Raw genomic sequence first — 18,351 nt, forward strand, 5'->3', positions numbered from 1 at the left:
ACCGTCTCTAACTTCACCGATCGAGACGATAGTATCAAACGTCCCGGCACAGTCAAGCGGAGGAAACCTGAATGGTGACGGCCACATCGCTCCCTTGCAGCAGCCGTACTGGGTGAACTCCATGGCGGGACGTTACCAACACCCCGACACGCCCCGATCAACCGAGCCGGCGCCGTACGGGATGCAGTCGCGCGACGCAGGGCGGTCAACGCAGGAGGTGCGGCTTCCATTAGGCGACGATGTGTTTCTGACTATTGGTTTGTTTCGGGGAAAGCCTCTCATCTCTGTAAGACTGTTCTATCGCCCAGATCCTGCCGACGTCAACAAGATGAGACCTGGAAAGGTTGGGCTGTCCATGTCGCCGGCACACTGGGAGGCGCTGAAGGCACAACCGTTGCTGGGGGCGATCCTGGATTGTACCTACGCGACCATGCCTATAGACAACACGACGTTCTCACCGAAATCCTTCGAGTTGGGAGGGCGGCGTTTCGTCACGATACAAGTCATGCGTGGTCAACCTGTCGTGTCGCTAACCCAGCTGTACAAGCCGTACGGGGAGCCTGACACAGCACCTCTTCAACGGAAAGGCATCAACTTAACCATGGAGCAGTGGAACGACTTGGAAACCAAAATGGAGACCGTCGACAAACTGTTAGCGGGTATGCAGGCTGGGAAAGACCCTGTGGATAAAGACTTGATCCAGACAGCAGTGGCGTACTAGACACGTAACTTGTGACACAAAGAATAAAGCTCTCTGTGGTATGCACGCAGACATGAGATCTTATACCGTTGGCTGTGTTGTTTCATTGTTTCTCTACCTGTAGTGTATGCGTGTGTGTGTGTGTGTGTGTGTGTGTGTGTGTGTGTGTGTGTGTGTGTGTGTGTGTGTGTTTATGATTAGGAGATCGTGGTGCTTGCCTGGGCATGCCTCTTGTAGATCCGCCTTCTTGTTGTCATAAGTTGTGACGTGTAGACTGTTGATTGGGCATCGCTAATCTTAGTGTAGTTCATAAAGGGTCCAACACGGCGCTGGGAGACACTCTGATCGAGAAGTCTGCAGCTGACGACTGAGAACATCATGGCCTGTGGCGGAAAAGACGACATCCATGACCTGCCTGTAGAAGTGACGCTTGTAGAGAACGTGTTCCGAGAAATATGTGGGCAGCTGTACACCAAGACGTTTCATCGTCTCATGGCTGAAGACTGCTATGGATGTCAGGTCCACCATCCGAGTCAACGTAACCATGCCTGTCTCTACATGGACGACGAGGATGCGAAGAAATACGCCAGACGTGCCCTGAGGAGCATGAGGTTCAATAAAACGTACGCGGTCTACTTCCGCATTACCGCGTATCTCTGTGAACCAGAGGATGTCCCAGTGCCGAAGCTCATGCTGCAGAAGTATGAGGAGTGGTATCAGCATATGCATTGGTCCATCGAAGCAGACGACGCGGGGGCTGGTGAGAAAGAAGAAGAAGAAGAAGAAGAAAAAGAAAAAGAAAAAGAAGAAGGTGCAGAAGAAGAAGAAGAAGAAGAAGACGGAAAGTACGACGCCGACGACAGATCTGTGTCTATCCCCCGATGGATCAGAGAGTTGATCGAAAGAGAACTCCGTGCATAGGACTTTGTAGAACTGTGAATGTCGATTGTTTCTCCCCGGATCAGAGACGTGATCGAGAAAGAACTCAGTGCATAGGACTCTGTATAGTAGTATGAACTGTGAATTCTGATTGTCGATTCTTTCATGAATAAAGTGTTTCATTATCTGGAAACTCCTTCGTCTGTGTGTCTTTCCTTCTGTTTGTTGAAGATCTGTGAAATGGTTTATAAACTATCTGTGTCAAACATTCCCGGTCAGTAGTCGACAGGCACCGAATAGAGAGCGACATGGATTGTCTCCTTTGCACTCTAGGATTCAAGAATATATTTCAGGATGTAGTGCACCGGCTACATTGTGCGTGTCTGTGTGTTGGAGGAAGGGTGTTCGTCTTCCTCGGTGGGTTGGGATGGTTTCCACGAAACGTGTTAAGACGGGGTTCAAGAAGCAAAGGACGTCCAAAACAGCATTCAAAAAGTCCGAAAAATGGCAAGAAACTCTCCGTAGAGTCTACTACGACCCCAAACATCCAGCCGGATATGGAAGTGTTGAACGCCTGTACCGCGGTGTAGGAAAGAAGAACGGGATTTCGAGAAACAGGGTAAAGGAGTGGCTTCGTTCACAAGATGCGTACACGCTACACAAACCCATACGAAGACGGTTTAAGAAAAACAGGGTTATGGTAGGTGGGATCGATATTCAGTGGCAGGGAGACTTGGCAGACCTCGGTAGTTTATCAAAGTTCAACGACGGGTACCGCTACATTTTAACGTGCATTGACGTGTTTTCAAAACATGCCTGGGCAGTACCTATCAAGGACAAGAAAGGTGTTACTCTTGTGACAGCTTTTCAATCGATCTTAGAGGGCGGCAGGAAACCTTGGCGGTTGCAAACTGACCAGGGTAAGGAATTTCTCAACCGAAACTTTCAAACCCTCTTGAAAGACGAAGACATCGAATTCTTCACAACCTTTAACGAGGAGACAAAGGCTAGCGTGGTGGAGCGTTTCAATCGCACACTGAAGACCCGGATGTGGAAATACTTTACCGCGGCCAACACGCGTCGGTATGTCGATGTTTTAGACGACCTTGTTTGGGCATACAACCATTCTTACCACTCCAGCATCAAAATGCCTCCCGTGGAAGTGAGCAAAGCCAACCAGCGATCGGTGTGGCATACATTATATGGTAAAACAGAAAGACAAAAGAAGAAGAATATCTTCAAATTTCAACCGGGAGATCTCGTTCGTATTAGTAAATCTAAACTCAAAATGGAAAAAGGTTACACGCCTAATTGGACGACAGAAATTTTTACAATTTCTAAACAGATACCCCGACAACCACCAGTTTATAGAGTGAAGGACTACCATGGGGACGAACTGCAGGGAACCTTTTACGAGCAAGAGTTGCAGAAGGTGAGCAAAGTGGACGACGTGTATCTAGTGGAAAAGATTCTTGATACCCGAAAGCACAGAGGTAAAACGGAGCATCTGATAAAGTGGAAAGGATACCCTAAGACGTTCAACAGTTGGGTGAGGGAAGAGGACATGACACCTGTTAAAACAGGCGTCAACATACATCCCTAGAACACTCTTCTCGCGGTTGTCGACATGTCTACTTCGTTCTACGTAACCTTACCGAGCGACGGATCTTCCGATATTTATCCGGAAAACACCCAGACAAATTACCGAATCAGGTTGGCCCATCACGTCGAGTTGAGTGGAGAATGGGAAGTGGCACTAATGGAAATACAGTACCCGCGCTCTTGGAAAAACGTCCACCAGGGAGAAAATACGCTGTGTTACGTTCAACGTGAGGAGAAGGGTGGAGACGAAAACAATAACAAGTTGGTGAAGATACCTGTGGGGTACTACAACGACGTGCCACAAGTTGTGGAAGCTCTGAACGAGGCCGCGTATTCAGAATACCCTGAGTATGGGAGACATGACATGTTTTACTACGACAAGGTTGAAAAGCGTGTTTCCATGTCGCTGCCTTCCGAGCTGGTGCCGCGTAAGTTTTCTTTATGTGGTACCCTGGCCGCACAGCTAGGCTGGAGATCGCCAACAGACGTTGTAGGGAACAAGGGGAAGGCGCCATCCCCTCCAGACCTGAATTTGGGGTTTCACTCCCTGTTTGTCTACTGCGATCTTGCGGAAGATCGACTTATCGGTGGAGTAAAAGCACCGCTTTTACGCGTCGTCAAAGTAGGAGGGCGTGACGGGGATATGGTGGACCACGAAATCAGCTCGCCACACTACGTACCCCTGGGGAAAAAACGATTTGAAACGGTGGAACTAGATATAAGAAATGATTTTGGACAGGCCGTGCCATTTGAGCACGGTCGCGTGTTAGTGACACTACACTTCCGTCCAAGGAGGTCGTCATACTTATCTTGAGGGTGACAACAAAATGACACAGCGAGGAGGACAACTCCCTGTTTTCCATGGAAGAAACAACCAGCATGGTTATGGTCTGGGAGGAATCTTTAGAGGTCTTTTTAGGACGGCACTTCCTCTACTGAAACAGGGTGGGAAGGTTTTGGGGAGACAGGCACTGAAAACTGGTGCCGTTCTTGCCAAAGACGTGTTGAAAGGTCGCAACGTAAAATCTGCAGCCAAACGACGGTTGGGTGAATTTGGTCAGGACGTGTTATCGGAAATTAATCCTACTGTCAACAGAAACGGAGGAAGCAAACGGAGCGCGACATCTCACCGGGTGGTCAAGAAAGCTAAGATCGCTGGAAATCGCCCAATAAATACCGCGAAACGCAGACGGGTTGTCACTTCCAAAAGAGGGAGTGCTAGGGGTAGACGGTCCCCTCCAGACATATTCGATTGAACCATGGCTCACCTACATCCTCTATCTTGTGACTGCACCAAGTCTGAGCTAGACCTTTTCCAGGTTCCACCTACTCAAACGACAATCCAAGAGGGACGCTGGGTTGAATACCGACCCATTGCCAACTTAGCAGAGTCAAGTCCTGTAGAGTTTGACATACCTAGCTCTGGAGATGAATACACCGACCTGAGCCAGACCCAGCTGTACGTGCGTGCAAAGGTTGTGCAGGGAAATGGCACCGATCTGCCCGCGGATGCAAGGGTTGGCCCAGTTAACTTGTGGTTGCACAGTTTGTTTCAACAAGTCGACGTCAGCTTAAACAATAAACTGGTCACGCCGTCCACAAACACGTACCCTTTCAGGGCTATGATCGAAACAGTGCTCAACCATGGTGCAGAGTCGAAGGAGACGCAGCTGACATCATCCCTATTCTACAGGGATACACCCGGGGCAGTGGATGTGAGCGATCCAAATCCTGAAGGAGATGATGCTCTCGTCAACAAAGGTTTGCAAAAACGAGCCCAGTTTACACGGCGGAGTAATGTCGTCGACATGATCTCCAATCTCCACGTTGACATGTTCTTCCAGGAACGTTACCTCATAAACAACGTAGACCTGAAGATCAAACTGCAGCGAAGCAAAAATCAGTTCTGTCTGATGTCCTCGGAAGCAGCGCCAAACTACAAGGTGGTCATCTTGGAGGCTGCACTCTTTGTTCGCAAAATCAAACTGGCTCCTTCGTACAAACTGTCAATTGAGAACCAGCTAGCCCGAGAGACGGCGAAGTATCCCATCCGGAGAGTGGAGGTGAAGGCCATAACCGTCCCAAGGGGACATCTTACCACAAGTACAGACAACGTCTTCCTGGGTCAGATCCCTCGTCGCATTGTGGTGGCTCTACTGGAGAACACAGCCTTCCAGGGTTCATATGCGACCAACCCTTTCAACTTTCAGCATTTCGATCTCAACTACATTGGGTTGAACATTGACGGTGAAACTGTGCCGCATAAAGCGCTAACACCGTCATTCACACAGGGAGATTTCATCAAGTCCTACTACAGCCTGTTCGGAGCAACGGAGAAGCTAGGCAGGGACACGGGAAATCAAATCAGCAGGGACGACTTCGACAAGGGGTACGCTTTCTACTGCTATGATCTGACACCAGACCTCTGCAGTTCTGGACAGGGACATTTCAACGTTGTGAAGCACGGAAACGTGAGACTGGAGTTGCACTTTGCAAAAGCGTTGGAACAGACCGCAGTCGTTCTCGTGTGGGCCGAGTTTGAAAACCTGATCGAGATCAACAATCACAGAAACGTCCAGTTTGACTACACCAACTGATGAACACAAACCAAATTGACGATATCCTATGGACAGACCCTGTCACCTCGCTGTACAGTAGAGGTGTTTTTGCTGTGAACGAAATTCCAAAACATGTTCGGAGTTTCCCTGCAGCGTTTGTTCTAAATACAGATCCAAGCGACCAACCCGGCGAGCATTGGGTGGCAGTGTATTACGATGTTTCTGGACGGGGCGAGTTTTACGACTCGTACGGAATGCAACCTAGCTTTTATTCGGAAATGATACAGAAATTCTTGAGAAAAAATAGTCTTAAACCGTGGATTTACAATTCGCGTAGAGTGCAAGGTCGATTTGCGACAACTTGTGGTCAGCACTGCTTATTTTATTTACTACATAGATGTAGAAATGTTACTATGTCGGAAATAATAGATAAGTTTAGCAACGAATATGACTTGAATGATGAGTATGTAGTCGATTTCATTGAAAGCCATTTCGATGTGAAAACTTCGGCGATGGATGTTAGACACGTAGTAAATCAAGTTGTTAGAACTCTGAGTTTTCTGTAATGATTTTTACCAAGATCTCATAATAAAGGATTAAAGAAAAGAATATTCGTGTCTGTTTTTCTTTGTGGTCATCGATTCCCTTACAAGCACACACACACACACACACACACACAAATACACACACAAGCAAATAAGACATAGAAATGAATAAAGAGAGATGACATAGTCAGTTAACAGCGTATCATCTGTGTCCTAGTCACAGAATAAACCATTTCACAGATCTTCAACAAACAGAAGGAAAGACACACAGACGAAGGAGTTTCCAGATAATGAAACACTTTATTCATGAAAGAATCGACAATCAGAATTCACAGTTCATACTACTATACAGAGTCCTATGCACTGAGTTCTTTCTCGATCACGTCTCTGATCCAGGGAGAAACAATCGACATTCACAGTTCTGCAAACTCCTATGCACGGAGTTCTCTTTCGATCAACTCTCTGATCCATCGGGGGATAGACACAGATCTGTCGTCGGCGTCGTACTTTCCGTCTTCTTCTTCTTCTTCTACACCTTCTTCTTTCTCTTTTCCTTTTTCTTCTTCTTCTTCTTCTTTCTCACCAGCCCCCGCGTCGTCTGCTTCGATGGACCAATGCATATGCTGATACCACTCCTCATACTTCTGCAGCATGAGCTTCGGCACTGGGACATCCTCTGGTTCACAGAGATACGCGGTAATGCGGAAGTAGACCGCGTACGTTTTATTGAACCTCATGCTCCTCAGGGCACGTCTGGCGTATTTCTTCGCATCCTCGTCGTCCATGTAGAGACAGGCATGGTTACGTTGACTCGGATGGTGGACCTGACATCCATAGCAGTCTTCAGCCATGAGACGATGAAACGTCTTGGTGTACAGCTGCCCACATATTTCTCGGAACACGTTCTCTACAAGCGTCACTTCTACAGGCAGGTCATGGATGTCGTCTTTTCCGCCACAGGCCATGATGTTCTCAGTCGTCAGCTGCAGACTTCTCGATCAGAGTGTCTCCCAGCGCCGTGTTGGACCCTTTATGAACTACACTAAGATTAGCGATGCCCAATCAACAGTCTACACGTCACAACTTATGACAACAAGAAGGCGGATCTACAAGAGGCATGCCCAGGCAAGCACCACGATCTCCTAATCATAAACACACACACACACACACACACACACACACACACACACACACACACACACACACACACACGCATACACTACAGGTAGAGAAACAATGAAACAACACAGCCAACGGTATAAGATCTCATGTCTGCGTGCATACCACAGAGAGCTTTATTCTTTGTGTCACAAGTTACGTGTCTAGTACGCCACTGCTGTCTGGATCAAGTCTTTATCCACAGGGTCTTTCCCAGCCTGCATACCCGCTAACAGTTTGTCGACGGTCTCCATTTTGGTTTCCAAGTCGTTCCACTGCTCCATGGTTAAGTTGATGCCTTTCCGTTGAAGAGGTGCTGTGTCAGGCTCCCCGTACGGCTTGTACAGCTGGGTTAGCGACACGACAGGTTGACCACGCATGACTTGTATCGTGACGAAACGCCGCCCTCCCAACTCGAAGGATTTCGGTGAGAACGTCGTGTTGTCTATAGGCATGGTCGCGTAGGTACAATCCAGGATCGCCCCCAGCAACGGTTGTGCCTTCAGCGCCTCCCAGTGTGCCGGCGACATGGACAGCCCAACCTTTCCAGGTCTCATCTTGTTGACGTCGGCAGGATCTGGGCGATAGAACAGTCTTACAGAGATGAGAGGCTTCCCCGAAACAAACCAATAGTCAGAAACACATCGTCGCCTAATGGAAGCCGCACCTCCTGCGTTGACCGCCCTGCGTCGCGCGACTGCATCCCGTACGGCGCCGGCTCGGTTGATCGGGGCGTGTCGGGGTGTTGGTAACGTCCCGCCATGGAGTTCACCCAGTACGGCTGTTGCAAGGGAGCGATGTGGCCGTCACCATTCAGGTTTCCTCCGCTTGACTGTGCCGGGACGTTTGATACTATCGTCTCGATCGGTGAAGTTAGAGACGGTTGCACTCCGGCGACACCGCTGCAGCTGCTGGTGTTGGACGGTCTCTGTTGTCCAACTGCGTCAGGCTGACTGCGCTTTGTAGTGGGGGCTGCGGAAAAATCAGCGTTCTTCCTCTTGCGACGGTTTTTTCGGCCAGCCTGAGGACTTGCCGCTGGTGGTTCTTCTCCGGTCAGCTCAGCTACAAGATCGTGGAGCTCAGACATGTTGCTGCTTCGTCGTGACTATTTCGCACTCGGTAAAATCTTCCCGCGCTCCCCCATCTTATATACAATACCGCACAATGAACGACCAATCCGGTAGCTACACGTCATCGCCATTGTATTCATCATTACACATGTCCAGACGTGCCAGCTGGTTCAATATTGATCAACCCTTAATCCGCTTTGCATAGCTAATCTCATTAACTAATCATTATTTACAGATAATATTACTAATCCGATAACCATAAACACACCTCCAAACAGCGCCACCTTGCGGCGGCTTATAAACTGCACCTGGGCCAATTGGGCCACCTAGGCCTAGTTACTACTTGGATTTACTCTAGATGCTGCAACGTGCACGTGGTTGTTTCAGGGAGTGCTTGAATGCTGCCGGAGGCTGAATGAACGACTCAACCCTATCCGACAGGAGATGGGCGGGGCTCCAACATGGGCAGAACTCATCAACATGTGTCACAGGAAGGGGGTGGACCTGTCCGAGAAATACATGTGGGTACAGTTTCCGTTAGACCCTTCGTGGTTATAAAGTAAAGACTAGTCTTTATCTTCAACACTCGATCGAACTGGGACTTACCCGGATTTTCGGCTGACTCTGTCTACCTTGTTCACGGAATGGACCCGTCTACTCTTGGAACGTGGATGTACTAGAAGACCGCCTCCTTCACTCCTTTGCAAGAATAGTGAAGGAGGTGGTCTACATTGGAGCTTACAGACCTACCCTGAACAGAGACGGGAGGCGACACAAGCTGTATCTGGCACGTATGAACTTCTGCTACTGTCACGTGTCTCTGACGTCACGTTCCTTAGAGTAGACTGCTCTATTCTGTGAACAAGGTTGAAGAAGTCAGCCTTAAATTTGGCCCCATTCTGGTGCTGGAGAAAAAGTCTAGTCTTTACTTTATAATGACAGAAGAACTTTCTTGCTACGTTTAATGCTTACTAACGTCACTGCAAACCAAAGTAAGAAATACGAGAAATCAGACCTGTGAGTAGTAAATGTGTTTTATATGCAGAGGGATTGTGGGATGTAATTTAATCAGGTATTACACCACTTTTAGAATCCCCCACATGCTGGCGTATGCAAGTCATGTCTTGCCCAAATCAAAGTTGTGGTGGACGTGAGGATTGGATTAGTTCATGGGATTGGAAGGAAGGATAAAAGCATGAAACATACAGTGCGCCCTGCCGTACCAAGGGTTTCAAGAGCGGAAATCTTTCATAATACTACTATTACAACTCCAGCGACGCATTGTATATCATAATCCTGAAATCTGCCTGAATTCATAAGGGTGTACATGTAGGACAGTTTTAATTCGGAAATTATAATTAGGACACTATTGTCCCATTGCCTGATTCCATGCTATTTACAGCTTTGAATTTATTCAAAAAGATGATGGTAGAAAAGTAAGTGTACCTAGCGATCAGAAGCAAATAAGCTCTCAAAAATGTAGATGAGGCTCTGGCCGGAAAGAAAAAAAAGCGTAACAATAATAACCACAATTTTTTAATCATGAAAACACAGAGCACCCGATGACGCTTCCCCCAGAGCAGGTTGAAACCTACCCAATAGGGCATCGGTTTGGAAATAATATTCTGTATTTCCCTGTAGGGAACATCACCCACCCAAGAGTCCTCACCCGACCTACAACAGCTGGGGAGTGACGTGTACAGAGGTGGAGATGGACGTCCTGACAGGAGAGCGGGAAATCAGGAGATCCGACATTCTGTTCGACTGTGGGGAAAGGTAAGATGGCGTCTCATGTACTTGCAAAAGACTATTATTCTATAGCAAGGTCAAGCGTTGCCTACCGTCACAAATGTACCGCCAAGCTTGTCTACCGTCCCAACTAACTTTACCGCCAAGTTTTGCCTACCTTCCCATATTTACCGTCAAGCGTCGCCTAATATCCCGAATTACCCATCTTTCTAATCTGAACATTAAGGGTTGCCATGATCTTGTGTGCTGACTCTCTCATGCACACCTTTGGATGTTGGAGTAAAATACGCATGTATATGCCAACTGATTAAGAACCGTTCTTAAAGCATGATTCCCCTCTACATCTCACATATATACATTACAGTGTGAATCCTGCACTTGATATCGGGCAGGTAGAGGGCGCGTTTGTGCTCGGGTTAGGGTACTGGCTGACTGAGAAGTGTGTGTACGACAAGGACACGGGAAGGCTGCTGACAAACGGAACATGGGTAAACATAATATACAAGACTTTTGATAACAAAGTACACTACCTATGTGCCAGTACTGTAGATTATGATTTCTAAATACTAATATGCATAATACTTTTCCGACATAAATAGGGAGTGACATACATTAAGTCAGAAGTGTAATGACATAAAATAAAAATAAAGCACATTGATAAATTATCTTAAGAGTCAGACGCTTCAGATAGCATCCTCTATCTTTCTTCAGTGACCATGCATAGTAGTAAAGGGAGTTGCGGTGATTTCGGATTGAATTGTGAAGAAACTAACAGAGCTTGACTTATTTGCTACTGCTGTACATGTAAAGCCATTTCAATATAAAGTAAACATTACCCGACTTTACTACTTTTGGTAATTCCAGCTTTCCGTGATGTGATAGATGTAAAGCATCTTTTCATGATCATGTCTTGCAGGAATACAAACCTCCGACCACCAAAGACATCCCGGCCGATCTCCGAGTCACGCTGCTGCCCAACGCGCCCAACCCGTACAACGTCATCAGGTCCAAAGGTAGGGAGATATATGTTCTCTACCCTGGGTGCCAAACTAGTATCGGGCCGTTAGGCCGTTTTCCTTCGGCAGTCAAGATCCCTTCCCCCGCCTATCTAAATTACCGCCACGGAGGAGTTGAGCCCAGGAAAATTTGTCCGGTACTTGTTCGGGCTCTTGGCTGCCGAAGGAAAACGGCTAATAACGGCCCGATACTAGTTTAGTCTGGGTATATGTTCTCCTGCTAAACATGTTGTGAAGTGATTTCGTTCACTGTGTTTTATTAAGACAGCTGTCTACGGCCGCCATGCTTCTACCTTGAAGCCCGCGGATGATTGATTGGTTGATTGATTCCGTACAAGGCGTTCGTTAATACTGTACATCATAGTACAGTGGGGTAGTGAGGCGTAACGGCAGAGTGCTTGACTCGGAACCAAGGGGTCCCGGGTTCGAGTCCTGGCATGCCACCGATCTTGTGCCCTTGGGAAAATCACTTTACACGACGTTCCTCACTTAATTCAAATGAAAAGAAGTATTGTCTGCCCTGAATTTGTTTCTATGTATGGTACACAACACCAGCAACAACTACCTTTCTCACACGTGTAATTTATGGTTACAATTGTAATGAACTAAAATAAATCAAACCAAAGAATAGGATTGTAAACTTAACTGACTACAACACAAAAGAGAGTCGGGTTATTTTATGTGGTTGATATATCAATGAATGAAAGACCTTTATTGTACGCTTGTGCTCTAACGAGCTAAGTACAGGTCATGGGTAAACAGGGAAAAGAAAACAGCAATGACACTTACATACTATATAAACTAATGTGATCTACTATTTACAGGTTCAGCTTCTTCTCGCTTCTTGACGCAGTTAAAGATGTACGAACATATTGAGCTAATGATACATGGTTTGTCAAGTTTCATGAGGAATTCGAATGCATCAATGCATCAAGAAAGGATTATATCTGTAATTACATATATGTAATTGTTTTAATGCATTTACAATATTGCAACTTCCAAATCTATGACTCCATGCAGCTGTAGGAGAACCACCCCTGTTGATGTCGTGCTCAGCCCTGTTTGCCCTGAAACAGGCCATTCAGACCGCACGGCAAGACTCCGGCATCGGGGATGACTTCTTCTCCCTGGGTACGTAATATAGCTGTATCTGCGTCGGAAGTATTGTTTCGGGAGCGTCAATGTGTGCAAAATTTGTATGTTTCAGTTTCCAATTGAGTTAGCGGAGATCGTGTTTTGCTCGATTGACACGGTTTGACACGGTACCGGTATGCCCTGGATTCAAGGATATATCAACAGAAACGTATCAAAAATGCATAAAATTTATAGAATGTACGAAAGTAATAGACCGCCGAGCACTTCGTTTTGTGGATGTTTGGAGTGGAGGTTTGTTAACGTTACACTGGTGTTAAGAAATTTAAGTTGCACCAGGGGGAAACGTTGCAAGCCGTCAATGCAGTAGAAACATTAAAAAAGAACTACAAAACATTTTTATCTCCCAACTGTGGTCGGGTCTTCCATAAGAAGATAGGGCCAGCAAGCCTCAGTAGACACTGTGTATTGTCACAGTATTATTTGGATATGAAGTTAAATACTATAACAATCTCCTGAACAGTTCTCGGATATCTGTTGCTTTTTTTTAAGGACTTAACAACTTTGCAGTTATGTGATGAGTTAATCTAATGGTTAAGCCATTTGATAAATATAACTTATGTTCCTACATGTTCTTCTTAGGTAGATAAAGAACTGATTTTTACTATATTAAAAATCCCGTTGGTTTAAACGGGTTGGTTGGTATACCACGAGTAATTTTGAAGTCTGATGTTGTCTATGTATAAGCAGGTTATTAGTTACTAGGTTAACTAATGATAGTTTTTGTTAACTAACCCCAATACAGACGGTCCGGCCACTGTGGAAGCCTGTCACCAACATTGCCTGGTGGATTCTTCCAGCTTCACGCTGTGACGTCAAGATGTCAGGACATGGCGTCACGACATCACGCTGTGACGTCACGTTTATCTTGATGCTTATGCTTATTAGGATCTTCATTAGAAGAAAAGACAGTTCCTTACTACTCCTGTATATTCAAACTACATTATAAGAAATTTACCATTTAACAATTCCACCATCATTATTTAATGATTGCAATATATACAATACTACAATTTAACAACTACACAATAATTAATAAATAACTACGTATATTCAGCACTACTAACGAAACATGACTACTAATTACTCCTTACCTTACACCTTAGCTCCTCCCGCAACTTTACTGTTGCATAAATTACACTTTTTGCTACTGATTGCTAATTAATAATAATCCCGCCTCAATAATTCATTGCACAAACATAATATACAGGAATTAGAATATACTTGAATAGTACTACGCCTAGTAACAAGGTTTACCTATTTTGCTTCAAAATGTGATTTACACATATAAATTATTGATATGCCAAGACGTATAACAATTACTATATTGATTAGATCATGAAGTTACCAATATTTACTGACAAAAATATATTATATCCAAATGGAATGCCTGAAACAGAAACAGTGGTGTAATAGCGGCGTAAGTTTTTGTTATACAATCACGAAGAATAACAATTTATACAATGTAATCTAATACCGCATAATACCAACATACAAGTGTTCGACAAATGGCTTTACAGTGTACTACTATGTTACAGTGTATTATACAGTCCAAATCCCAGTCTGTTTACAGCAACAGCTTTCTTAAAAAGATTGCAAAACTTGAGTTACTGATACTAGTGTGAGTTGTATGCATAACATTTTAGTGTTAGAGGTGTATTTACCTATTTGAAATTTTTAAGCAATGAAGTTTTTATGATTTTTCTCTAACACTAAATGTGTTGCATACTACTCACTAAAGGCAATAACCTTAGTCTGTTTTAAACACAACAGAGATGTTATCATATTGTATACACGTACAAAATGTAAATGTCAAGAAAATTATATATATACACTTGTTATATATAGTAATATAACATTATAATTACTAATAGAATTACAATCAGCAAGGGAAATCTTGGATTGTCCTAGGAGAAATTAGATTACAAGCTCTCCTGGAAAAGTCCCGATTGCCCTGAATTCAACTCTCCCCTTTGACATATGTCTTTACATTAAAATGAAGAGACCGTAAGGTAATATTCTAAATCGTAAAATATGATATTATATTTATCACTCTCTAAAAACGGAATGAAATGTTTTGAATTTAGAATCATATGGTATGGTGAACTCAATATTAAAAGTGGGCATAATATTATATTGTAAAGTTGGAAGAGGAATTTGAAATACAGTATAATATTTTAAATGTTATCAATGTATTCTAACATTACAAAGATAGTACCACAATATAGTATTTAACAGATGAACACGATTTTTCTAGGAGAATAATATTCAGACTCTTACATAATGCATTAAATGATTGTACACTGGGAATGTAAAAGGTAACTTTTTAATTTCTTTTTTATTATTAGAATTTAGAATACAGCATGCGTATAGTATTGCGTATACAGTATACAGTGCTTTTTGGTTATAAACATGCTATGTAAAAATTTCACATGATAATTAACATCGCTTCATAAATGGCTGAGGAAGTTGGGTCTCAGTACAAAAGAGATAATTAAGTTAACAACAAGAGCAGAAGCAGCAGCAGCAGAATCAGGATCTGCATGGATTTGGAACACGTACCTGCTAGAGGAAAGGCGGAAGCGAGGCGAACTCTAGCATACACCTATGATAGTCATCAGGTGTTTCGAACACTGACTCCGCTTCGAACTTCGAACGCTGCCGCAGGAATAGAACACTAGTACTGTTTTGAAAAAAGTCAGGACTGATGGGGACAGCTCACCAGTGGGTGGTGGTGTTTTATACACTTCTGGCCCGCCAACCCGAGGGAATATTGAATCAAAGGCCGAAATTCCCAATGACGGGTGGATTCAACTGACGATCCCACTGGTGAGGCATACCATTACCATCGTACAAGGTGTGTATTTTTAAACATATTGTCGATATCATCTTTGTCTTTCAGTCTTTGAGGGGCGACTTACAACCAGTTTCCTTCAGGGATTTTGTCTGGAGTATCATTAACATTAAATACAGAGATGTGCACTGGGAACCGTTCTTCAGTCTATGTGCTCCCTGCCAGGTATATATATCCTCTGTTATATCCCATCAAACTACACGACTTTCCAGATTGTTCTCTTTAATTGTAATTGTAATCGTCAACATTATTCGAAAGGGAAACTACTTTTACCATTTTTGAACCCTAAGTTGGATTTATATCTGCAAATTAACTCTCGCCTAATACTTTATCACTCACGAGAACACACACACACACACACACACACACACACACACACACACACACACACACACACACACACACACACACACACAAACACACACACAAACACACATAAAATACAGTCTCTCTCCAGTTGACCCAACCCCTCACCCCTAACCCTTTATCACACCATATTACCTCCTTAATAACACTAACACCACACACACACACACACACACACACACACACACACACACACACACACACACACACACACACACACACACAAACACACACACAAACACACACACACACACTGTATGTATACTCAGTCTCTTTATAATTGGGTGTCCCTGGTATAATATGAAGAGAGCCGATTTCCAAACATTATTATGCACCCATGACCAACTATCTTTCTCGTTGCAGTGCAATGTGTTCATAATACCTGACTGTACCTTTCTACTTCCTTTTTCAGGTTTAATACGACTTCATCGCTCATACGGACACGCTGGTAGAAGACCTTCGTCTGTTCTTCCACAGGAGCGGTATCGTAGAAGGACTACCTTTGCCGTCAGCCCCCAAACGGCAAAACTCTCATCTTCATATCTGCATTGCGAATTCAAATCTGATTGCCAGCCTAGCTTATTGACGTAGGTCAGTGACGAAATGAAGACAAGACAAAACCTCGGCATGTAGGCTACGTAAACAAACTTCCATCAGGTTGGAAAATAACTGAGTAAAGGTTATTTTATTCACAAACATTTGTTTTATATGAGCAGACGTTTCAATAACTGTCTGACATCTTTATCATGTTACTGCTCTACTGTGCACTGGGGGTAGGTGTTATATACAATATATCATAAAACTGCAGATTTCTTGTCGATTGCGAACGGATTTCAATGGTTCTACCGACCTTTAACAAGAGACATTTTAAATTGCACATTTTGTGCATTTATATATATTTAAGGCATTCAATGCAATTTTGAGAGCAGCAAAACTGGAAATATTCTGAATAAGGACCTCTTTTTTTGATATTGGCACATCCTGCTTCACAATGTCAATAGCACATTTCGATCAGAAATAACCAGATAAAAACCAGGACAAGTCCTTTTTTCCATGGGTGGTACCCTAAAAATCAGCCAAGGGCCCTTTCAGTTACCTTTAAATTTTGGGAGTTTTTGCTCCATGAGGGTCGATAGACATTGGGGTAGTGTTGTTTCAACTCAGTATGTAGATAAGTGACTAGAATATTGACTTTTTTTAGGTTTCCGAGCCCCAAAAACTGCATTGGAAACCCTAAACAATCATTTACTTTGACAAGGGGGCAGTCCAAGTGCAAGTACTGTTTAAATAAAAACTATGGCTAAGAGCTTCCTCTTCTCGTTTCATGTAAATCAATATTTAACAGGGGAGATGAAAGTGGAGTTTCACCAAAGGAAGCAAAACAATGTGCAAAGTTCTGCCATATTTATTCATGAATGAATGAATGAATCAATCAATCAATCAATAAATGATCATTGATGTACATTTATGCCCTTACAGGCTTAGGCCACAGCAAGTAATATTTATGGATGACATCAGCGCGCGCATTAATTTTCGCCTGATTTTGGAAAAAATTGCCTTCTGACAGTGGTAACATGTCGAAAATGGGCAAAGATGTCTGCTGCCATGCCGGAAGGTGGATGGTAGATAACTATGAAGAGAGGAGACAAGAAAAGACTCTGATTTGATGTTTTGTTTCTTACTTTGATGCAGAAATATCTGGTACTGGACCTGGCTGTTTATATGTGATGTTCCCACTGAATAAAAACCATTTGTAAAATGATTGAGTCAACATTTTTAATAGTAGGAACCTTGTTTTTTTTCGCCCACTCGCATTTGGAATCTGCGGAGAATGTCATCCATACAATTTACTTGCTGTGGCCTTAGTACAGGTCATGGTGATAAAGTGCTATGTATAATAACAGTGATACAAGTCTAGCATCTCACTGCATCAGATTCTAGATAGCAATATTATACAGGTTCAACTCCTTGCTTCTTTATACGGTTGTTATATTCATCAATAATTTGAAAAGCAGAAAAAAATCCAGATCACTGTTTACTTAACAATGGCAAAGACTACTCTTCAGATTTGTTATCTCAACTCACTTGAAAACAAATAACATGCTATTTGTAAACTTATATAAGGACTATTCAATGTGGGGTCGTGTGGCGCAGTCGGTAGCGCGTTCGGCTCACACTCGAGAGTTCGTGAGTTCGAACCCTGCCCATGTCACCGATCTTGTGCCCTTGGGAAAGGCACTTTACACGACTTTCCTCACTTCACTCAGGTGTAAATGAGTACTTAGCTTCGGCTAGGGACGTCCCTCGGATAGGACGTTAAATGGAGGTCCCGTGTTTGGGAGAGCCACACCCCACGCACGTTAAAGAACCCACCGCACTTATCGAAAAGAGTAGGGGACCTTCCCGGTGTGATTGGTTCAAGCCTTACAGTCTGGTCTCGGGGTTGACATCTTTGAAGAGGTGATAGTCACCTGTTATGTCAATCCTTCCACAAATGTGGTAAATCGTCATAAAATAAAATAAAATAAAATGAATTCAACAGTGATAATTGCCTTCGACGAGAAGGGGCTATATATGGAATCGCTTTCGTAGATTATGCACGATAAAGTTTGAAGGCATGGTCCGTGGTTCACGATTTTTGGCAGGCAGTTTGTCATACTGACGGGCATTGTGAAGGCAAGGAAATGGGCTCGGGGGGGGGG

The 18,351-nt window shown here is 44.1% G+C and overlaps 1 protein-coding gene across 2 annotated transcripts in view; it reads left to right on the forward strand.

Moving 5' to 3' along the window:
• LOC109472408 (xanthine dehydrogenase/oxidase-like) overlaps positions 1-14,717 on the forward strand; it is a 41,401-nt gene extending 26,684 nt beyond the window's left edge. For both annotated transcript variants that reach the window (XM_019772178.1, XM_019772177.1), the window contains 6 exons: positions 8,900-9,033; positions 10,154-10,288; positions 10,626-10,749; positions 11,178-11,274; positions 12,298-12,408; positions 13,175-14,717. In XM_019772178.1, the coding sequence (XP_019627737.1) occupies positions 8,900-9,033; positions 10,154-10,288; positions 10,626-10,749; positions 11,178-11,274; positions 12,298-12,408; positions 13,175-13,242 (669 nt within the window). In that variant the 3' untranslated portion in view covers positions 13,243-14,717. The remainder of the gene's footprint in view (positions 1-8,899; positions 9,034-10,153; positions 10,289-10,625; positions 10,750-11,177; positions 11,275-12,297; positions 12,409-13,174) is intronic.
• The last annotated feature ends 3,634 nt before the right edge of the window (positions 14,718-18,351 follow it).

The sequence above is a fragment of the Branchiostoma belcheri genome, unplaced genomic scaffold, assembly GCF_001625305.1.
Source record: "Branchiostoma belcheri isolate BF01 breed outbred unplaced genomic scaffold, Haploidv18h27 scaffold272, whole genome shotgun sequence".
Classification (NCBI taxonomy): Eukaryota; Metazoa; Chordata; class Leptocardii; order Amphioxiformes; family Branchiostomatidae; genus Branchiostoma; species Branchiostoma belcheri.